The sequence below is a fragment of the Schistocerca gregaria genome, chromosome 4, assembly GCF_023897955.1.
Source record: "Schistocerca gregaria isolate iqSchGreg1 chromosome 4, iqSchGreg1.2, whole genome shotgun sequence".
Lineage (NCBI taxonomy): Eukaryota > Metazoa > Arthropoda > Insecta > Orthoptera > Acrididae > Schistocerca > Schistocerca gregaria.
Genome location: NC_064923.1, coordinates 92,200,434 through 92,225,417, shown reverse-complemented (window position 1 = coordinate 92,225,417; position 24,984 = coordinate 92,200,434). Strand labels below are relative to the sequence as shown.

The window sequence follows — 24,984 nt, the reverse complement described above, 5'->3', positions numbered from 1 at the left end:
TAAAATTTTGGAACTTAAAGTTCTGTTTTGAAACTGGACAGTATGACATCACACTTAAGTGTTATTATCTCTACTGTTACACAGGATTAGCAGGTTTCTATCCCATCCATCCAAGGACATACATGACAGCCTGGAGGAACCGCCGCAGTGCTGCAGAAAATAAAGAAGAAGTTAAACTAGAAAATAGTAGTTAGTATGAACACAGTGATGTACATTTTACAGCATATATTTTGAAAAATGTATAATACAAACAATTATAGTCTATTAAATAAAACAGCTCTTTATCTACACTTTCGATGTATCACTTATTTCACCATGCACAGTACACAGATGCACCTAAAACTTCTTTATCTTTTGCAACTGATTATTTCTTCTCAATGCCATTTTCCTCAGTCTTCTCCAATACTCTTTAGTGTTAGGATCCAATTCCTCTAAAGCAGGTGGCTTGCCTAGACAAAGAGATAAACTAACATTAATCCAGCTTTTCCACACATTATTGACTTATCCAATGAAGAAACATTTTTTTTTTACTGTAAGATGACTATTCTAAAATAATTTGTGTCAGAATGAAAAGTGAGTGTTGAAATTCTGGATAACAATAATACAGTAAAACCCCCTTTTTACACTTTTCAGTGGACTGACTCAAAAGGAGTGTAAAATGCAGCAAAGCAGAGAAAACACAACTGCAAATGGATAAATTTCTCTGTCATATAGTTCAAAATATGAAATTGATGTAATTTAAATTTTGCCTATTTGAAAAAAAATATTTTATTGTTTTTGTTTCCTTCTGACAGCAATTAACTCTACTTGTTCATGTAACAACATTAAAAAGATTTTTTTTTGTCAATAAATGAAATTACAACATAAATGTTATTTTTATATGTTATAAATGTTTATGAATGCGAAAAAGTCACTTGATAAGTTTAAGTAAACGCAATCAACAATACAATGAGAATCAGCTTAAATTTTCAAGGAACTCCTTGACAGAATAGGAGTGACCCATGAGGAAGCTCTTCAATTCCGATTTGGAAGTGCATGGATTTCTGCTACGATTTTTGAATTCGAGTGGTAGCTTATTGAAAATGGATGCAACAGTATACTGTACACCTTTTTGCACAAGTGTTAAGGAAGTCTGATCCAAAATGCAGGTTTGATTTCTGCCAAATATTAACCGAGTGAAAGCTGCTTATTCTTGAGAATAAGTAAATATTGTTAACCAGAAATAACAGTAAGGAATATATATATATATATATATATATATATATATATATATATATATATATATATATATATATATATAGAGAGAGAGAGAGAGAGAGGTTCCTGAACTTACACCACTTACTGCCCAAACCGCCCATTTCTGAGCCAAAAATATCCTTTTAGAATGGGAAGAGTTACCCCAAAATATAATACCATATGACATAAGCAAAGTAGACTAATTTTCGTGTCGAACGATCATTCACTTCTGATACCGTTTGAATAATAAAAATGGCAGTATTAAGTCTTTGAACAAGATCCTGAACATGGGCTTTCCACGGCAGCTTACTATCTATCTGAACACCTAGGAATTTGAACTGTTCAGTTTCACTAATCATACACCCGTGCTGTGAAATTAAAACATCGGGTTTTGTTGAATTGTGTGTTAGAAACTGTAAAAACTGAGTCTTACTGTGATTTAGCATTAGTTCATTTTCTACAAGCCATGAATTAGGTCATGTAATGCACTATTTGAAATTGAGCCAATGTTGCACACAACATCCTTTAGTACCAAGCTAGTGTCATCAGCAAATAGAAATATTTTAAAGTTACCCATAATACTATAGGACATTTCATTTATATAAATAAGGAACAGGAGTGGCCCCAACACTGATCCCTGAGCCCCACTCAGATCCCACATCACATCCGTTAGCGGAGATGTTGTGTCCTATGGCTTGTGCGCTGACTAGAACACCATGTTCAAACTCACTTAAATCTTGATAACCTGCCATTGTAGCAGCAGTACCCGATCTAACAACTGCGCCAGACACTTGTTGTCTTATATAGGTGCTGCCAACCACAGAACCGTATTCTGTCTGTTTACATATTTCTGTATTCAAATACGCATGCCTATACCAGTTTCTTTGGTGCTTCAGTGTATAATGAAGTACTATGTGAAAAAAGCTACATAATGATTAATCATCATATGATGAGAAACCCTGAAAGTTTTTTTTGTTTTCATGTACACCGCAACAGCATAGTTTGGTAACTTGCCGATAGTCAGCACTAGTACTATGTGAAAAAAGCTACATAATGATTAATCATCATATGATGAGAAACCCTGAAAGTTTTTTTTGTTTTCATGTACACCGCAACAGCATAGTTTGGTAACTTGCCGATAGTCAGCACTAGTCACAAACATGGCGAGTTCAGTCGTGGAGCGAGCTTTCTGTGTGTTGGAGTTCGACAAAAACAAATAGGCTACAGCTGTTCAATGGATATTTAGAACCATGTCTGATAATAAGCTACCAACAAGGAAGGCCATTTACTATTGACACAACAAATTTGTTACAATGGGTTGCTTGTGCCCAGCAAAGAGAAGCGGATGTCCCAGTGTGAGTGAAATGAATGTGGAGTGTGTACAAGAGGCGACATTTATAAGGAGTCCAAAGAAATCGGTGTGTCATGCACATCAAATATCTGTACAATGTTAGTTCTTGTGCAATAAATAATTGAGAGTGTTCCCGGCCTTTTTGTACACCCTGTAGTGTCCTCCAGTCATCCCCACAGACAGTAATTAAGAATGAGAAATGAAAACTGTTTTATCATGGACAAGCAGTGTAGCAGGCAGTATTGAAATAAACAATTTGCAATAGCAACTGTTTGTTTATTAACATGAATTGAACTAAGTACAGTCCCCGAGGATGAATGTCCATGAAAGTCGAATTGGTGTGGAGCAGAGAGGATAAGCACCGGGGCATCCACTGATGAGAAGCACTGTGCAGTAACGACACAGTCCCATGAGGCAGTGTGCAGTCACATGCAGATCCTGTGAAGTAGTGCCTTACATGGATCATGGCGACAGCAAGACGACACCTTGGCAGGCAGCAGCAATGGCAGGCGTTGGATCAATAATGGAGACACTTGGCGGCTGACGTTCGCTCAGAGCATAACTGGCTCTCGAGGGGCACAACTTATGTATGGAACTGCAGAAGACTACATGCGTGCTGTCGTGTGGATGCATGGCCACATGGACACAGCTAGGTGTCTGTGGCTGCAGCACTATGTACTGTGGCCTGCATGCCACATACTGGAGCAGCTGGCCTCGCCAGATGCTGCAGCAGCTACAGGATGCTTGGTGATAAACATCTGAGTGACTCTTCTATTGAAAAACAACCTCCAAAATTAGGCAGGTGCTCTACCTGACCAAAGAAGCATATCTGTAAGTGTGGTGGACGAATATCTGGGCACAGCCCTGCATACAACACACCCTTTGCCCCTCAAAAGATATGGCTCAACCATCTTACAGAAGCATGGCACCCAAGGCATGAGACACAATGCAGCCACCAATGCAGACTATCCCAACAACTGGACTGAAAGAACAGTACAATCAGCCAACATGCAAACATGTGCCAGAGAAGTTATCAACTAGCTGCCAAGTACAGTAACACAACCTTGCATTCCATGAGCAATGAATACACATAGAACATCATGCATGAAAAGAACCTATGAAGTTACATCAACTTCACAATATGGATGCAAGATACAGCTAACAGGATGGCCGATTATGTTTTGCACAACCACTGACATCTGATTCACAAAAATAGAAAAATCAAATAACCCTTACGGAATAACTTCCTAAAGCTCAATTCAATGTCCTTGAATATACTGTATGAGACCACTACACAACACAAGAAACTGATGTCAATAAGACAAATACATCCTGTCTGTGAAAGGAAACAGTTACTGACTGCTGGAAGTGAGTCTGGGAAAAGCTGACAATGTAAACTAAAGACTTCAGTAACCACACCTGCAACGAAGTGAGCACGGAACCGTGTACCTTGTATGCCATAGGCTCTAAGCTGCATCTCCAACTGTTGACAGTATATGGCCTAGTCCTCTTTCTAGCCATCACATATCTGAAAATTCAGCACCAATGTGGAAGAAGCTTGCTGACACATGTCCACTGTAGGTAAAATCTGAGTGAGCTGAGTTATGAGTCAATGACAGCTCCAACAATTGGACAGACATTACAAATCAAAATGACACTCAAACCTTATGCGAAAATACACTGCCAGAGAACTGGAACCAGAACTATGGAGAACAGAAAACAACAAAGCCCTCCTGCATCAATGTAGAGAATTTCTAATGGACCAGTGCATAAAAGGACTGCCCAATCTACGCAGAAAATAGAACAACTACCACAACACAGGTTCATGAAAATGCAGCTACTAAGAAACTTGGACACCATTTACATAATGAACACCTACCAAAATCTAAACAACCAAATCAACACACACAGTATCTCAAACCAAGAGAATTTGTGGATTGTATTTAATATCACAGACTGTTATTACACAATAAGCATGAATGTGCTGCCCCATCAAGATAAACTAACACATAAGCAAAAATCCATTAGTCTGAAAGCCACACATGCAACATGCAAAAAAAAAACCACTAATACACATCAAGAACCACTGAGAGACACTCTTGTCACCATGTCCTTGGCCAAGTGATGTAGCAGAGAGTACTGAAAGGTAGACTCTGCAATAAGAACTATTTGTTTATTATAAGTACAGCTTCTGGGGACGAATGTCCCTGAATATCGAAGTGGGAAAAAGGAGGAAGGATAAGCAAAGACATGGTCCCATGGGGCTGGGAGCTCAGGGACGGTCACTAATGCTGTAATGACACAGTCCCACAGGGAAAAGGGCTCATGGTGGTCACATGCAGATTCTGCGAAGCGGTGCCACTGGGAGCGGCTGATGGAAGTCCAGTGTCCTATGAGGCTCATGGTGAAGATGTGGTAGATGTTAGTCCATAATGGCGACTAATGGCAACTGATGGTCAGCTGGAGTGTAACTGGCTTTCCAGGGGTGGAGCAGCAACTTAAGTATGCATACACGGAAGACAACATGCACAGTGTTACATGAACACGTGACTGCATGGACACAAATAGGTGCCTGTGACTGGAGTGCTGTGTTCCTGCGCACCACATTACCAGCACTCTTAGCACCACCAAATGCTTTGGCAGTCGCAGGAGGATTGGCAGTAAACAGTGACTCTTCTGTTGACAAACAAACTCTGAAGTGAGGTATAGCCAACCTGGCCAGCGAAGCATATCCACAAGTGTGGAAGCCAAATACACAATGCACAGTGCTGCACACCCCACAAAAATCATTAGGACAAACAACTGCAGCAAATGCATTATAACAATGCAGGAACAGTATCATACCCAGAAAGCTGTAGCAGAGAACAAATGTGTTACAAACCAGACACATATTAATACAAATTCCCTATTAAACTTAACAAAAAAAAACCTTTTATACACACAAACACATTAAAACAACACACACACAGGGATAGCTGACTGATATCATACAGGCACATTCTACAGTTGGTAACAACATTCAACAGATGGTAACACCATCCAAAATATTACATCAAATAAACTAATGTTCATTTCCTAGTGCTGTGAAAATGAAATTTTGTGTGGCAGAAAGCACAAGAATAACAGCTGTAAAACAGGAAGAACACAGGTAGACCAACAACATCTATGAAGTGTACATCAAAATTTATACACCACTCCAACAAAGATATGCAGAAAGTGCCACAACTGTTTATAACTTCAATATATAATGTCCAAAGTGTAAAGCAAAATAATTTAAACAAACAAATATATATGTACTCCAAGCCATTGAAGATGTCTTGCAATAATAAAGCTGAATATATTTTGTAAGAAAAATCTGTCCTACTCAGTTGAGCTTCGACAGTTCTAAAGCAATAATTTCAACATAATGATTCACTATTTTTGTGATAATTTCTTGTGTGGGTACCTTTCTTTTAAGTTCTTTCTTCAATATACATGACAGATGACCAAGAGTGCCAAAAGAGGGGCCTAGACCTAGGGAGGGGGGGGGGGGGGGTGCCGTATTTTTAATATTTCCGAAGACTAATGTCAACTTGTAAGCAGTAAACACTGTTAAAAACTGGTCTAATACTGACTTTTAAATAATTTTCTTGAATGAAACGAAACTGACATACTTAATATTATGTTCTTCACTTTGTTACTTAGAAATTAAAACTGCTGCAAGCTAGGACAATAATACAACTGGACTCTTTACACTATACTACAACACACCATAATAAAAATCTGTGGTTAACAAAACTGGAACAGAATATTGCTAACTACCTTGGAATTGCATGCAGAATTTGGACAGCAAATTCATCAAAAGATGGTCACTTGGTTGCAATAAACTGTAAAATAATTTGCACCTTGCAGTTTAACTGTAATGTAATTTGAGTCAAAAATTTAAAAAAAATCGCTTTTTTATGATACAATGGCCATCTTTAGATGTTATGGGCGACATCTGATGAACAAGTGTTCATGCATCTGGTTTCTTGGGAAGACATGTTTACTAGGGCATAGAAGTGGTCTACTTTGATGCAGTGTTAATGAAACACAAAAAGTAGTCCACATCAAAAATCTGTACATGTAATTTTATTGCTAAACAGTAAAACGCATTTTAAGGGAAAGCAGTAACAGGCAATAGAGACTAAGAGTTTCTAAGCTTTGTTGTTGGTGTACACACCTGTACGTATGTTCCAAAGCCAATCTGGATACTCAGAATCTTCCTTCAGTTTGATATCTTCACCTTCTTTGTATATGTTACTACCACAAACATAAGACACTAACCTAGCTGGATCTGTTTCTACAGGAAGAACCTTTTTCTCCATTACAGGACCTAATTTGCCAAGTTTCTTCCGTTTTCCAAGCCCAGCTATTGTGCCACCTATATAAAAGTCACGTTAATTTAATAGGTCCCTAAAATGATTGGTAATAATGTCATTCATTTGAACAAAAAGCAGCCACAAAGAAAATGAAAGCTTAAATTAGTGAGGTTTCACTATAATTCAGATTAACTGGGTATCCCAGTCCACTTTACACAAATGTTTTCTAAACTCTGAAGCTCTAATTAGCAAAATAACACAGAGCATATATAGTGTCTAAATAAAAAGTACATGAACTGTAGTTTTATTTGATTTTCTGCACAGTGTAATTTAAAAGCTATTAATGTAATTTTATCGTAATAATGAACAACAGGATTAAACAAATTAAAGTTATAGTAGAAATTAAAATCCTACACTAAATAAGACCAAGAGTGCCACACTGCCTGGCACAAAAAAAGTTACATGCGATGAATGATGAGTAATCATCTATTTAATAAAAGTGTAGCACTTTATCCTGTATTTTTCGATGGGGATGTTACTGACATTGCCTCACAAGCAAATAATAAAACTTCAATTGTTTACTGCAATAGACTTAACTGTTCTTCCCTGCACAACCTGAAAGACATCACTGCATGTGAGACGATAATGTCTTCCGTCTCTTTTACCTTTTATTGTTGTACCTTGTATTGCTCCCATTTCAATTACACACATTTGTTGGATCTTTCTCTGGTTATAATAATTGGATTTCTATAATACACATGCTGTTAAACCCTGAAAATGCTGCAAAAACTGTAACTTTGGAAGAAGATGGTTGCAGCAGGCATTATGTTGAAAATGTGTTGAGAACTACAACTACAACAATTTCCACAACTATAAGAAGATAGAGGAAAGTTGGACACTATGCAATGAAACTAGGATCACACGTGAGAAGAGTAACATTGGCAAGAGAACACCATTTCTTATGACTTCAAGTGTCCCACCACTGCCACTGAAGTACAAAATCAACTCCAACTAGTTTGAGAGGTCAATGTTCAGTGAGAGAACCATCCGGAGGAGACTGTAAGAACCCAATTTTCGATGCACAAGACCAGCTGCAGGCCAAGAACACGCCACAGTGCATCATACAGTTCAACTATGCTTCGCAAGAGAATATTGTGGGTGGAGAGCACAACAATGGAGAAAATGTTGTTTATTGATGAGTTGGTAGGGCCTGTGTACACCAGTCGGTAAAGAGAGGGTCTGGAGAACGTCTTGCACATTCTCATCCAGGGTGCATTCTCAGGGTGGTTCTCTGATGGTGTTAGCAGGAATATACTCCACTATAAAGACAGATTTGGTCTTTATAGAGCATGGGAGCCTTGCAACACATAGATGTAAGGAGGAAATTTTTTGGAGCATGTTATGCCTTTTGCTCCATTTACTGGTCATGGTTTTATATGAATGCATGACAATGCACATCCAGATGTTGCAAGAATTGTGCAGGAGTTCTTGGATTGAATGGAGATTTCTGCCACTGCATGGCCCATTTCAATCATATTGAGTTGAGAATGCCTTTTGCGGGCAACTGCTCTACCGACTGCGCTACCCAAGCATGACTCCCGCCCCGTCCTCACATCTTTAATTCTGCCAGTACACCGCCTCCTACAACCAAACTTCACAGAAGCTTTCTTGCAAAACTTGCAGAACTAGCACTCCCAGAAAAAAGGATATTGCATAGACATGGCTTAGCCACAGCCTGGGGGTGTTTCCAGAATGAAATTTTCACTTTGTAGTTGTGTGCACTGGTATGAAACTGAGAAATTGAGCACAATAAGAAACCATTCCAAATTATCACAAATTATGTACTGGAGAGATATATGTAAAATGCAGTTGAAGTGTACATCCCAGAAGAGGAGGTTATGAATTGTTAACAGCATATATACAAGGGTGGTTTGAAAAGTTCTCGGAATCACCACTAGAGGTCAGCACTGGCGCAATTAGTTGTTCACGTGATATTCGTTAGACTGTTGCCTGTGAACAGGTAACACGCCAGTGCTCTCGGAAGAGAGCTGTGGCGGTGGGATGGCTCTGTTGTTGTTCCACATAGGGATTTGCAAAGATGGAAAAAAATCAAGATTTGAGAAGTGATTAAATATTTCGTAAATGGAAGTATGAAACCAAAGGACATTCATGCCAATTTCCAGAATACACTGGGGGACTCTGCTCCTTCATACTCAACTGCTGCCAAGTGGACAAATGAATTTAAATTTGGTTGGGAGAGCTTAGATGATGATCCGTGCAGTGGTCAGCCAAGATGTGTCACTACTCCAGAAATCATTGCAAAAGAACACAAAGTGGTCATAGAAGACCGCCGACTGAAAGTGTACGAAATTGCTCACACTTGCCAGATGTCATCTGAAAGGGTGTATCACATTTTAACTGAAGAATTACAAATGAAAAATTTATCTGCAAGATGGGTGCCCCGACTCTTGATGCACACCCGCACACATGTGCCATCACCATGGCAAAAATTACATGAACTAAGGTATGAATTGTTGCCACACCCACCATATTCACCTGATATAGCTCTGTCAGACTTCCATCTCTTCCCAAAACTGAAAATTTTACTTGGTGGATGAAGATTCACTTCAAAGTAAGAATTGATAGCCACTGTTGACATTTATTTTACAGACCTGGAGGAAAATCATTTTCGGGATGGGATCAAGGGACTGGAACATCGTTGGACCAAGTGCATTAATCTACAAGGAGACTACATTGAAAAATAAAATAAAGTTTCACTGATGAAAGAACTTTTTTTCTGTTCTGAGAACTTCTCAAACAACCCTTGTATCTTAAAGTAACTATTGGCAAACAACAACAACAACAACTATAATAATGAAGTATATTAAATAACATTATGAAAGATCAAGTTACTTTACGGGCCATTTCAGAAGGAATAGTAAGTTTTTAAGAGGTTGTGGTACTGACTAGCTTAAATAAAACATTCCACATATTACATGTCCAATTTTTACTGCTTTCAGAGATACATTCATTAGAAAGTAATCCAACCAAATACTCACAAAAGGTGTTAAGCAAAGAGAAATTACTAAGTTCAAAGTCGATTTTCATAAAATCTACACCCGACTTCAATTTGCTTCAGAATTCTCTTGAAAACTCCTCGTGTAGCTCTCCTGATGTCATCCTGGCAGCACTATCCATACTCTGAATGATCTATATGTCCCTTATGTTTACTATTTCTTTGTAGACTTGGCTTTTCAATGATTTCCCACAGCCAAAAATCTAAAGAGGTAAGGTCTGGGGGATCTGTGTGGCCAATAAAAGTGGCCACTTGTGTTGATCCATATTCCGGGGAATGTTAGGTTTAGATGCTATGTCACCTGATGGCTGGAATATGCAGGGGAGCTATACTGGAAGAACATAGCTATCTTTGTATCCAAAGGAACTTCTTTCAATAATGCTAGTAGCTCATTTTCAAAAAAGTACAAAAAATGGGGCATTGTAACATTATGCAGTAATGCAACAAGGGCCAATAAACTGTTTGTCTATTACACCACACCACATATTTATAGAGAAGCATTCTAGAAAATGGTTCTCCTCAATGGCATGCAGATTTTAATCAGATCAACAATGTGAGTTACCACTGTTACTCACACCATCATGAGTGAAAATGGCTTTGTCAACGAACAGTATTAATGGGCTTACTCAGCAGTTTGCGATTAGCTAATGACAACATTCCAGCTTTCTACCTTCATCTCCTTCTCTGTGGTGTTGAATACATTGTAAATGATATAAAGAAAGGGCACACACACACACGTAATGTCATCATCTGTGGAACACCAATATGTGTAGAAATTGTGTGTGTGATTGTTGAAGGACATACTTCACTTATTTACACATTCAGATGACATATGGCTGCTGGGCACAGCACCAGTTTCATGCAGTTTGGTAAACACACTTTAATCTGAAACCGTGCTGTGAGGAAATCATCTATCATGTTCTCTACAAACCTGTGTTTCAATTAAAAAAACCTGTAGACAAATTAACACTTAGCACTTGTCAATATGTGTGGCATGCTTAAACAATACACTACTTAGCACTGCCTAACAAAGCACTCATACAGTTGAAAAATTCAATTTGTAAACTGGAGCACAACTTAACTTAACTTGGCCTTCAACTCCAAACTGACAATCAATATATAAACCCATAGCAAATGGAGTAGCAACACACAAAGTAAAACTTATACCTGTGGCTGATAAAAATTTGAACATATTATACAGAATGTTTATTTGAATTAGTCTATGCTACTACCTCCTAAAATAGGTGCTATTACTCCTGAAAGACTCTGGATTTAATTTGAAAAGGCTGTAAATAATAACACTGTACACTAAAAGGTGACACTTTTTCTGTCAAATCATTCACTGCTGTTTACGTCTGTTTGTACATCTCGACTATAAATATGCTTGTCAAGAAACCTAATTACTGTAATTCAGAAGAATGTCTCTTGGCCGAAAGTGTAAATGTAAGCAGTCGTTTTCATTGTACCTCTCTGCGACTCTAAGTCCCTTCTATATTGCAAGTAATATTCTCTTAATTACGGTGATTTATGTACAGGGAACAAAACTAGTGACCTGGCTGGACTTCACACAGATAGCATTAAGTATCTACAGCCAGATGACTTGTGTAGCATAGTACATTTTATTTTGCGGGTCACTATGTAGAGTTATGAACAAATTTCAGAGAACAATGTTAAATAACTGAATATCATCAACTTCACAGTACTTATTTAATGTAAGCACTCACAGCAGCAAAGTTGTCTGGAGGCACGAATGTTATATGTTCCATGCTGAATTGGCATTTGGAGTGACATATCATGGCAATGATGCGAGCACATTATGGTGCAAGTAAACATGTTTACAACCAATGTAAATATTGTATGTTTGTGTAATGATTCAGTATGTATCAGAAGCCGGCTGAGGTGGCACAAATAAAAGGAAAAAATAAGAAGAACATGCTTGATGTGGAAATTCTGAGTGGCTAGGGCCTTCTGTCGGATAAACCGTTCGCCTGGTGCAAGTCTTTTGAGTTGATGCCACTTCGGCAACTTGCATGTCGATGGGGATGAAATGACGATGATAAGGACAACACAAAACCCCAGTCCCTGAGCGGAGAAAATCTCAGACTCAGCCGGGAATCAAACCCAGGTCATTAGGTAGGACATTCCGTCACACTGACCACTCAACTACCAGGGGCAGACGACACGCATGATGTACATGCGCAACTCATGTTACAGCAGCCCTCTTGTGAAGCTTAGTACACACTGTGATGCACAGTTGAGACTCATTGCCACAATTCTTTGTCATGGACCTCTTATGGCATTCTTCATCATGCCACAAAAATTCATGTTCACATATAGGTTTGATTCAAGGAAGACAGAAAGCTGAAAGTTGATTCACTTGTTTTTTCAATGTGGAATTGTTCTTAAACAATTGCAGTGAAGCTATTGCTCAAAAATATTTGATTATTTCAAATTCTAAATGTCATATCACAGCTTGATGATGAGATAGTTATCTTTTCATAGTTGGTCACATTTTATTAGAAATACAGTAAGCAGACACAGAAATATGTAGGTTGCAGTAGTTATTCGGGGATAAAGAGGCTCACATAGGATAGAGTAGCATGGAGAGCTGCATCAAACCAGCCCTTGGACTGAAGACTGCAACATTTCATTACAATACCTCAAAATTGAGTAACTCACTGCCTGTTGTTCAAAGAATTTTCTGTGCATTTAGGATGTGAATTGTCACTACTAATCTGAGGGAAGCAGAAACTGGCAGTCAAAAATAACTAACAATCTGATACTGTATTCAGTGTATTGTTTCATCTACACTGAGTACTTCGTCTTGCATCTCTCCTGGTCTAACTTAGTTCCTCCTTTATTATATTTTTAAGTGAGCATTATTAATTTATTATATAAACTTTTTGTCTCATTTATGGTGGTTTCCTCCATAAGAACAAATAATCAGGTAATGATAAATAGGATTGATAGCTATGAAACAGTGTGTTCAATGTTTTTAGTTTCAACATTGTGGGGCAACTGGGTACAAATGCATCTCTCAGAGCTTAGATGTCACAAGAATTAGTAATGTCAAACAAAAAGAAGGGAAAGACTTATCTGGTGAGGTATAAATAATGTGTTAACTGGGGCAACAAATGTTGTTGCAAGTTTTGTGATCATTACAAACAAAAAGATGGGTAACAAAATTGATTAATTCAACCCATGCTGTCACACAATTAATTTTCTTGTAAATACAAAACTTTCAATATGAAAATATTTGTATGCTTAAGAAAGTGATGATTACAAAACAGAAAAATGTGAAAATTGAGGTACTGATCAATTATGTGACGATAATGGAATGTAGTCGAATTAAATCGGGTGATGCTGAGGGTATTAGATTAGGAAATGAGACGCTTAAAGTAGTGAATGAGTTTTGCTACTTGGGGAGCAAAATAACTGATGATGGTCAAAGTAGACAGGATATAAAATGTAGTCTGGCAATGGCAAGGAAAGCGTTTCTGAAGAAGAGAAATTTGTTAACATCGAGTATAGATTTAAGTGTCAGGAAGTCATTTCTGAAAGTATTTGTATGGAGTGTAGCCATGTATGGAAGTGAAATGTGGACGATAAATAGTTTGGACCAGAAGAGAATAGAAGCTTTCGAAATCTGGTGCTACAGAAGAAGCTGAAGATTAGATGGGCAGATTACATAACTAGTATTGAACAGAATTGGAGAGAAGAGAAATTTGTGGCACAACTTGACTAGAAGAAGGGATCGGTTCGTAGGGCATATTCTGAGACATTAAGGGATCACCAACTTAGTATTGGAGGGCAGCATGGAGGAGGTAAAACAATAAGTCTGAGGACTCAATAGACATTATTACCTTGACACAGCATGGTGTCTGAAATGTACCATATATTGGACTGAAAAGAAGAGTCGTGTGGATAAATATTGGGATCATAAACCAGTAATGAGAACAAAATTCTTAAATTCGAATAAATAAAGAGCAAACAAGGCATACACAGAATTGGTGGGAGGAGGGAATTACATGACAAAAGAGAAGAGGAAATTCACTGAAGTAATGATTGTTGAACGAAGCAAACACCAGAGACATAGAAAGAGACAGGCATAATATCATATGTAGGGGTGGAGATGTTATTGTGGCCAAAGCAGAGGCAGGAATAAGCTATGTGAGACTCCAGTTTACTGATGATAGAAGCACCATACTACAATGAAACAGATCAACCAATACATAAACGCATACCCAGAACAGATGGGAGAGAGACATGAAACTGCCTTGTATCCTTGTTTGACAACACGGAGGAGATGGGGCACATAGACTTGATTCCCTCAGTGTCAATGTCAAGGGCACCACCAGCAGCTGCTAAGGTGGCTGACACCTCTGGCAGAAACTCCAAAATTAGAGAGGCAGCACTGCCTAGCAACACCCAGGTTGTATTTAGGTTTGACTGTCACTCATCATCTATTTTACCGCATGCATCAACATCAACTTATTGGACCACTGGACTGTGTGTGTGTGTGTGTGTGTGTGTGTGTATGTGTGTGTGTGTGTGTGTGTGTGATATATGAAACATGATATATGAAACACAGGTATGAATACTGCTGAACCGTCAGTTCAATAAGCTGTAGCTCCAGAATATTAACATGAATTATTCACAGAAGAATAGTAAAACTGGTAGAAGCTGACATCAGAAGATCACTTTGGGTTGTAGAAAAATGTAGGAACAACTAAGTCAATACTGACCCTATCTCAGAAGACAGGTGGATGAAAGTAAAAACTGTATTTATTGATTTGGTTGATGAAAGTCAAAACTGTATTTATTGATTTAGAGAAACCTTCTGACAAAGTGGAGTGGACTAGACATTTTCAAATTCTGTATGGAACAGGGATAAAATACAACGAAGAAAGATTGTTTACAGATGTATGGAAACCAGATTACAGTTATGAGTTGAAGAATATGAAAGGGAAGTAGTAGTTGAGAAGTGAGACAGCATTGTAGCCTATCCCTGATATCATTCAATCTGCACATTAGACAAGTGGTAAAATAAACCAATTAGAAAAATGTAAAGGTAATTTAAGTTAAGGGAGGAGTTGAGGTATTTCAATGACACTGTCATTCTGTCAGAGACAGCAAAGGATTTTGAACATCAGTTGAACGAAATGAATAGTATCCAGAAAACAAACTATCAGGTGGATACCAAAGAAGTAAAAAAGGGTTATTCAATGTAGCCGAATTAAATGAGAGAATACCAAGGAGAATAGGTTATGAAATGCGACACTAAAGGCAGCTGATGAGTTTTGCTATTTGGGCAGTAAAATAACTGGCGATGGTTGACGTACAGAGGATAGAAAATTCAGACTGGCAACAGCACGAAAAGCGTTTCTGAAGAAGATAGATTTGTTAAAATTTAGTATAAATTATTTATCTGGAGTGTGGACAACTAGTATGAAAGTGTACCATGAACACTAAATGGTTCAGACATTAGGATAATAGAGGCTATATTAATGTCTTGCTAAGTAAGAATGCTGAAAATGGGATCGCAAGTCCAGCCTGGAACCACTCAGCACATGCCTAACCAGTAGACACAGCATTAGATTCCACCTGATGCATGGTGTCAGGCTGCTTGCAGTCCCCTCCATAAACAGCTTACTGTCCTGTACGATCTGGAATTCAGTATCAGTTCCAGGAACAGGATTATCAACAAGAATTAACACTTCACGCAGCAATCTTGTTTACGGAGAGCACATGAAAGTGCAGATGGACCTGAACTGTCTGCCTCAGCAGAAATTAGAAAAATTAATGCAATCATCAATCTGAAGATTGGTTTGAACACCACATTGCTTTACTAGGCATGGTACTATTGGAAGTAGTATCCCATAGCTTTTCTCCAACTTTTGAACTGACTTACCCACCCAGTTACAGGGACACCTACAATTTAAACGTGGATTCAAAACATGATGTAGCTCAGCATTTTTCATATCAACAAAAATTGCCAGAGGTAAAAAGGGTGATAAATGACAGGGATATTCCTTCTAGAGTAGGAAACATTTGTGTTTTTTAAAAGTTTAAAATTAGGTACTTCTTATGTATTGTTTGAAAATGTTTGACATTTTACTGTATGGCAACAACAATTGTTGCTCATTATTGCTCCCCCTCCATAATTTGTAGCAATTTTTATATAGTGATGTGTTTTTCATGTGATGGCAGTATGAATTATTGGAGATTTTGGACCTTGATTTCAACTCACTGACAGGTAAGAATTAGTATGTCATTATTTATATTACTGTTACATACCCTAATGTATTGCAGTATAAAATTGAAGTACATAAATTACAGGTCAGGATGAATAACATAACTTTCATGTAACACTAGTCACTTTTATGTAATTAAGTTTATATATTAAAGGGAATGTTAGAGCTAACTTCACCTTGTTCCATAATTTACTTCTTTGTGTAAATGTGTAACTAATATCACTATTAAAAATTTCCCAATTTGAACCAATATTGTAAAAACAGAAAATTAAATGTGTAACATGAGTCACGTAATTTGAGTCACTGTTATATTTTTTAATGTTAAAAGAACAGGATGCCCTTAACAAAAGCAGAAAGACAGAAAAGGAGGTAGGAAAAGTAAAACAGGGAAGAAAAATATGAAGAGTTTAAGAAGAAGCATCTGGAGGAAGCTAGAAAAAGTCAACAGAAGCATTTAAAAAAAAAAAAAAAGTTCCTGTATTTGAGTCCACATAAACAATGACTTATTAGAAGAAAGAAGCTCTAAAACCACAGAGAGAGTTCGAAAACATAGCACAATGTAAAGTAGAAATCAGCAACATGGTACGGCTAGGTTTTCACTGTATAAGTCACATAATGCCCTAGGTAAAGCCATGGCTCAAGCTGATCATTTCTTGCCATTGTCAACATGACATAAAGTCATAGTTGTTCTTGAGCTGTTCAGTGACTTGTGTGGAAATTCATCAGATGGAAAGTCTGAAAGACCCAGTGATGGCAGTAGTCCACAAAACAGAGGGGGGATTGATAATAGAAAAAACTGAGGTTATATGTAAATTTATAAAATTTGCATAGAGGAAAAACACATTTGTCCTTCACACATTCTGTCAGATGAAATTATGTAAAAAATGTAACTGGCACAGGTACATAAACCAGAAAATGAAATTAACTATATCTTACCAAACAATAAAGAAATTAAGCAGAATGTGATAGTCTTCAAAACGCTTTAGAATTTCATGTCATCATAGTACAGTAAGGTCCTGAGTAAAAATATAGGCAAAACTAAAAATGAAAAATGCAAGAGATAGCATATCAAAAAGCTAAAAATGAAAAATTCAAGAGATAGCATATAAAAAAAAAAATGTTGATAAGAATAATTTTCTCAGAATACTGACATAAACCAGATCAAATTTAGCAGCACGTTTAAATCTTTATCCAATCAAATTTGTTACTACATTGGATAACTGGGGAATTACGTCACAAAAAAACATAAAATGGCTATCGTAATAAGAAAATGACAAGTAATGAAGAGAAGGCGTGAGTTACGACTAAACGAAAGTCAGAACATGACGGAATTGGTCGAGCTGAGCGAAACAATATGGAAAAAAAAGTCTCAAGAGAGATTGTGAGTAGGCAGGCTATCACCTACATTTTCTATAAGAAACGATTCAAAATCATAAGCAGATGGGAAAATCATGTGGTTATGTTGACAGTACATAACGTTAAGACGTGACATTAAAATAATCAAAGTTCGATGCATTTCTCATTTAGAACTATTATCTACTCTATTCAAACATTTTTCAGCTAAGGAAGAAAAAATTAATGGGTTGCAAGAAGAGTACCAGTGCAGAATTAACGGAGCATTTGAGTGACTAGAGTTAGAATTATTACTATGGTCACTCAATATTGCATAGTTTTTATACAGTACTAAGCTTTTACTGAAAGAGTCTTGACTCACCGGCCTCTGCTTTTTTGGAATACATCAAATTGTTGATTAAAAAACATGATCTCCTCTGCAGTATATTTCTACAAATGTTCATATTTTGTCTCTTTCACGCCCCCAAATATAACTTTTCTCATACATACAAAACTTCTAACACAGTAGTTCTCCTGCCGGTCTGTTTCATAACATTCCAGCTATAATATTATCTTTGACTAGTTTGTAAACAAATGGTATGATTGGTCTCCATAAGCATGTAAAACTTGCACATGCATGTCCCTCAATAAGACCTTTGGTTATCACATGTAAACAAACAATAAATTCGCGAGCTCCTGATGTTTAACAAAAACAAATACTTAAAATTAGATTTTCAGACACTCAGACGTGTTTTGCGAAACAACGACTTCACGGTTGTTTTTAGAGACGAACATACCGATACACTGCTCTCTGTTAAGGTCGATCAAACTTAACGGAACGCCAAAATATTTAATAATACATTTTCAATCACAGTCTAACATAAATGTCGGGACACACCATCTCTTTGTGGTATACCCACAGCGGCAACAGCTCACCAAGCGAACAGGAAGTTATATTAGTGAATTCGGTTACATCTTGCGAAGGAAAAATCGAATCGTAATTGTTTATATTGGTCTGTAGCGTGGTTTTTACAAACGGCAACGTCAGTAGCGTAATACAATGAGGCAACAATAAGAAGGAGACACCACATTTATCTATTTTTAGGTTTCCTAAAGACCCTAGGAGGTGTGAGCCGCTACATTACAGAACGGTTTATTTCGATGTAACTGCCAAAGTAGTCCCAACTGTCGATAAAAAAAGGAATCACCTAGGTGTAATTAATGAAGAACCTAAATGTAAAGACTTTCTCTCAAAAATTTACTTTCATATTGCACAAGGTCTTGGAAGTAAAATATTTGAACAAGAAGTGTTATGTAAGTGAAAATACAGATGCAAAAATTCTATGTAAAACTGACACTTAATGGAAGCACAAGAAATCGAAAGTATAGTGCTCTTACAATTCACATTAATAGACAATTTTTCAAGAAAAATTTACAAAGGTGAGGAGAATTGCATATTTGCAAGGCAATGAATTGCAGCCTATCCACTCCAGATATGGTATTCTTACAGTATTGAGAAGGATTTAGAATTATTTGGAATTCAACTTACTGACCTCACTTTACCCTTAATTACTGTTTACAGATATCCCTCTGGTAACATAGGCTCATTCTTTAAACTCTAACAAAAAGATGCATTCCAAATATCTTAATCTGTGGCGATTTTAATACTGATTGCTTGGATTATGGCATAACCCAGACAGCCTTCATAAAATGGATGAATTCACGCAACCTGCATTTGAAAGTAAAATCTGCAACTAGAATTACATCTCATAGTAGTAGCTGTATTGCCCAAGTAGCCACTAACATAGAATGTGTTGCAAACTCTGTACAACTAGGGTTCTCAGTTCAAAATGCTGTAATTATATATTTAAAGTCACCTCTAAGGGATGCCTTAGTCAAAAATGTAGCAAGAGAAAGCAGAAATATTTCAGATAACAATATTTTAAAATTTCTATCCCACATGAATAAAGAAAACTGGCAGACAATCTTCTAATCACAAACAGTAGATAAGTATGAAGCTTTCCCAAACATTTTTTCCTATTACTTCAATTTTCCTATTACTTCAATTACGATTACGATTTTCCTTTAAAATTAAAAAAAGTTGTTCCTGGGTTTTTTCACAAAGTGGATTACCTTAGGCATTATGACTGCCTCCAAAAGAAAGAGGGAGCTCTTATCCCTGAGCAAAACAAACTTTGGCAGGAGGGTTCAGTTTAAAAATAGATCAGTGCTTATAAAAAAGATATTCAGAAATTTTCTCAAGGCAGCCAAAAAACTTCATTATGACATAGTTCTCAAAAAGTCAACTAACAAAAGTAAATGTATGTGGCAGATATTTATCACTAATATGGGTAGGACTAAAAATGTTATAAATAGCAGTAACCTAGAAATAAATGGAAGAGGGATTACTAACAAAAAAGAAACGGCTCTTGAATTTAACTCCTTCTTCACAAATTCTATTGAAACCCTTACTGCTCACTTAAAGAATAACCCTGTGCTGACCCCTCTTTCTAGCAGCTCTACAGCTTTATTATTCTTATCACCAACCTCAAAAGCAGAAATCGAAAATACAATTGGTCAAAAAATGAAAAAGATTCCTTCTGCTGGACAAGACGAGATCCCTTGTTACTTGTTCACAGATGTTCAGGTATTTTTGGAAGGCATATTCCCTAAATTACTTAAAATAGCAAAAATTGTACCGATACACATAAAAGACTCTAAATAAGATCCCAATAATTATTGGCCAATAGCAGTCCTCTCTGTATTTAGAAATATATTTGAGTATGTAGTGGCTGACAGACTAAAATCATTTCTGAATAAGTATAGTATCCTTTCTCCAGCTCAAAAGAGCACAGAATACTATTACAAAACCTATATAACTGTGATATATGGGTCACTGCCTACAATTGGTTTGCAGGCTATGTAATAAACAGAAAACAGTATGTGCAGTTATATGAAATCACTACATCAGGAAAATCCGCTGTTTCATATGCAAACTGTAAAACATGTGTCCCTCAAGGATCAGTTTTAAGCCCGATGCTGTTTCTCCTGTTCATTACTGATCTTCCTTGGCACCTACCAACTTGCAATACCTTCCTTTTTGCCAATGGCACCAGTATTCTGATATATGACTCAGAAGATCACACTGAAGCTGCAGTCAACGAATGTACAGCTCTACTGAGTTCATGGCTTACAGCTAATAGGCTACTTCTTAATCCAAAAAAGACTGTAGGCCTAACATCTCATATGGTCCAAGAACATAAGCCTCACTGTCCCAGCTATACAAATGGGTGGAAACAGTATTGAACTGGAAAATGTAACTAAATTCCTTGGAATATCTATCTGTGACACTCTAAGTTGGAAAAGGCACACTGACAGCTTAGCTACCAAACCAAGTAAACTATGTTTTATGCTTCTGTCAGTTAGGGAAGTGTTGAGTATAAAAATACTAACATCAGTGTACCATGCTCTTTTTCACTCAATCCTAACATATGGCCTCACATCCTGAGGCCACAGTTTTGAGTCCAATAAAATACTTAAGCCCCAAAAGAAAGCTTTGAGGATCATGTTATTTAAAAACCAGAGAGACTCATGCAAAGAACTATTCTGAAAACTAGGTGTTCTTCCACTTCCATGCCAGTACATATTGGAGATACTAAGTTTTAACAAGATAAATATTGGCAGCCTGAAGCAGAATCTGGACTATGACCAGCATGACACTAGAGGGAAATACTTGCTGACACAGTTCCGCCATTCCACTAAATTATATGCTGAAAGTGTAAAATGCATAGGAATTAAACTTTATAATCATCTACTACCAAACATAAAGAAAAACAACAATCCATCATATTTTAAAATAAGGCTTAACTCAACATTATTCCAATACTTGCATGAATATTTTGAATGTGATTTTTCTATGTAATATATTTGATCACTTATCTTTCTGTACCGTAATTTATCTTCAAAAGTTTAATTTAAATAAGGTCTAACTGACTGTTAAAAATTGATCTACTTGTATGTACTCATATTTATCTAAAAATCTTAACTATTCTATAAATTATGTAATGCTTATCTGTGCTTCATCTGATTTTAAATGCATCCTCAAGTTTTAATTTTACTTAGGCCTAGTTAACCTTTATTTTGAACAACCTGCAAGTATACTAATGCCATATCTTGTAATCTATAATTATCATACAATTGTGTAAGTCTAGTTGTATTTAATTTGGTGTTATGTATTTTTGAATGTTTGACGACGATAATGACTTTTCCCATATCATGTAGTACTCTCTCTACACAAAATAATGAGTGAATGAACAGTTTATTTATGATTTTCTTGTAACCTATATATATTTACTGGAGAGTATGGTGTTCATTAAGAGCAAAACACTGCTAGTTTACAGTAGAAGACCCTATATTCTATAAAAAGGTGTCGTATTTCTCCTTTAAAACGTGAAGTTTTATTCACTACACTTTCAGTGGAATCAGTGAATGTGGCACATTGGGAACATGTATGGAATGCAATACTTACATTATTTGACATAGCAGATAAGTTAGCGCAACTGTAGCTGAAGGAAAAATGACACATATATGATATCAAGAGAACAAGTTCAATAAAACTGCTTCCCAACATGGAACAAACCAAGTCCACAATCGCTGCTGCATGAGCCACAAATAGCACGAAAATTCTACACATTCACTTTTGAAGCAAAAGTAATTACATTTATAAAAATATATATGTGTCAGAAAGCTGTGTAGGGCGTAAGACAGTGCCTTCTAGGGATGGCGTAAATGTAGTGTTTGCATCGCTCAGAAAAGGCTGCCCCATTTAAATTCTGACAGAGAACAAGAGGGACGCTACAGAGTCACAAGCAGCCAGCGGTCCTTGAGTAAAGCACTGGCATTCCTGTCACAAATATTCGGGTTTGTTGGGTACTCCTTTTCTTGACAGAATTAGGAATAAAGACAAACACTTGAAGTAATAAACTAGTGAGCCACATCCTACGGTATGAAGTATAACGAATAGTAACATTGTGAGAATAGGATGGAAATGTCCTGTTGTATGCTGGCCACTGCAAGATTAAAAGTTTTTATCCTGTATGATAAGTGGGAGGCATGATTAAGCAGGCATCGAACGTTCATTGGGTGGTATTACAAATTGGCCTAACAAAGGCAACATGACTGACAATTTAGTAATAAAATTATTAACAGCCAACCAGTTGCAATGGATACAGAAATTCTTTACCTAGGTTTTGACAAATATAAATTTGTCTTCTTCAGAAGGTAACCTAAGGGCAATGACCATCATAGCTTATATTAGAAAAGTATGAAACTCATAAGCCAAAAATAAATTTTAAAACAAATTAGAGAACTCTTGTATTACAGAAGTATGATAACGACGATTGGTACTTACAATTTTACATTAGTAAGGACTAATGTACCATCGCCATTTTTACAATTCTCAGCATAGATCCATGTGTCAAAAATCAAATATAGCCCTAGAATTAGGGTTTGTCATGTTAATATAAAATAGCTCATGGATCTTGCAGAGCTCACAACAGACTGAGTGTAACCGGCGAGTGTAGTTACTCTGAAAACAGGGCAGGTGGCGCTCGTGCCAAGAAACTTGTGCCAATTGGAGTACAAAGGCCACGCGTAAATTATCAGTATTACTAACGTCCTTAGGTAGAGTAACAATAAAAAAGGAAGGAAATTAACATGCCTGTTATAACAGTATTAGAGCATTGGTACAAATAATGTAGTTACACATAAAAAAGGCAGGTGGCGGTTACGCCGAGAAACTTGCGCCGAGTGGCATATACAGCTAAAATATAAAAAAATACATTACTATATTAGTGAAGCCCACAAACGGTATACATGTCAGAACTTTAAAATTGACAATAATGGCTCTTGTCAAGAAAGAATTATGAACACTTGTACATGATCCTGTTAATACACATTCATAGGAAAATCAAAATTTTTAGAGTCAGGTAAAATCACATAAGGGCCGATGTAGTAGCAACATACATCGTGAGAAAACCACCATTACATAAGGGATAGTGAGCTTAAAGCACTGAAGGTGCATTATAGCTTCCTAAGGAAATATGCCACTAAGGTTACCAGCATTAATGTTATACCATACAGGTTTAAAGCCTTCGAAAAATTGTCTACAAGCAAGGTTCAACTGGTCGTTCAGTATATTACCGTCCTTGAGCTCAAGATGTTTGAAAATTTGTAACTCTTCCCACAGATCTAATGTACGCCCTTTCTCATCTTTGTGTAGGATAACAGTGTAGTCTAAATGTTTTGGCGTATGACTGGCTATCAGGAGATGTTCAGCAAAAGTAGAATTGTGTATATTCGCGTCTTTTTTACCTAATAGGTATTCTTGATATCTTGTTTTCACAGCTCTGCCTGTTTGACCAATATAATATGAAGGACAGTTGTTACAGGTTAGTTTGTAAACCCCTGAATTGGGAAACCAGTGGCCGGCGACTCTACTGAATGTACAAGATTTCTCTTTAAACTGTTGTCTGTAGTGAAGGAGACGTTACAGATATATTTTTTCATTAGAAGACGTTTTATCCTATATGATATATAAGCCCAAGAAAGGAACAGAAATAATTTTTTTAGCTTCTTTGCTATCAGTGGGGAGGTTGTTGCTCAAAGTCGAACAGTTTTGAGAAGTTTTCTTGCTGAACATGTAATCAATCATATTCTGACTGTACCCATTATTAACCGCAATCGCTTTGATGACATTCAATTCCTTTTGTTGATCGGCAGTAGTTACCATTTGGTGAGTGGCAGAATGAAAAAAGCGCCAGTTTATGAGCTTTTGGATGAATTGAGTCAGCAGGGATGACATTATCTGAATATGTTTCCTTACGGAAAATGTTGAAATTGAAGGAACTATTCTGTATAGAGATTGTTAAAGCAACAAAGTTGGGTTAACCTTTTTCGTTCTGAAGTTCTTTTGTGAAGGAAATTTTTTCATGTGAACCATTGACAGTATTGAAGACAAGCTCTAACTCATGATCAGTACCGTCAAAAGCAATGATAATGTCGTCAACATAATGTGCATAATAACAGATTTTGTGGCGTAATTCTGAAGTTGAATTGAAGAACGTAATTTCCTGAGTGTTGTGCAAATATCTGCCAAAATACCAGCGAGGGGACTACCATTGCTAAGCCTTCTGGTTGTATATACAGTTTCCCATTGAACGTAAAGTAATTGTATTTCAGAACGACTTTAAGTAAACTAGTCAGTTCTGGAATCTGAATTTCACTTAGTTTTTTATGTTTTAGCAGATTCTTTTTTACAAGGGCTTGCTTATTGTCATTGGAAATACGTGCTCTGTAACACAATTCTAATCATAATCCCAAAGTTTACGTAAGCAA

At 36.9% G+C, this 24,984-nt stretch overlaps 2 protein-coding genes across 2 annotated transcripts in view; one reads left to right on the top strand and one right to left on the bottom strand.

Moving 5' to 3' along the window:
* The window catches only part of LOC126365749 (probable 28S ribosomal protein S16, mitochondrial), a 39,159-nt gene extending 38,869 nt beyond the window's left edge, over positions 1-290 (top strand). The window contains exon 3 of the mRNA XM_050008225.1: positions 85-290. Coding sequence (XP_049864182.1) covers positions 85-194 — 110 coding nt within the window. The 3' untranslated portion in view covers positions 195-290. The remainder of the gene's footprint in view (positions 1-84) is intronic.
* On the bottom strand, positions 211-18,179 carry LOC126365748 (39S ribosomal protein L54, mitochondrial-like). Its single transcript, XM_050008224.1, has 3 exons — positions 17,972-18,179; positions 6,789-6,989; positions 211-449 (listed from the first exon to the last, which is right to left on the bottom strand). Exons 1-3 carry the CDS (start codon positions 18,051-18,053, stop codon positions 337-339), a joined length of 396 nt encoding a protein of 131 aa, XP_049864181.1. The 5' UTR covers positions 18,054-18,179; the 3' UTR covers positions 211-336.
* Positions 18,180-24,984: the final 6,805 nt, after the last annotated feature.

Excerpts from the sequence above, each read along its gene's own strand:
- LOC126365748 (XM_050008224.1), bottom strand. The coding sequence starts at position 18,053 with ATGAACATTTGTAGAAATATACTGCAGAGGAGATCATGTTTTTTAATC. Across the intron at positions 6,990-17,971 it reads TTCCAAAAAAGCAGAGGCCG|GTGGCACAATAGCTGGGCTT; the intron begins GTGAGTCAAGAC and ends ACTTTTATATAG. Across the intron at positions 450-6,788 it reads GCTTTGGAACATACGTACAG|GCAAGCCACCTGCTTTAGAG; the intron begins GTGTGTACACCA and ends CTCTTTGTCTAG.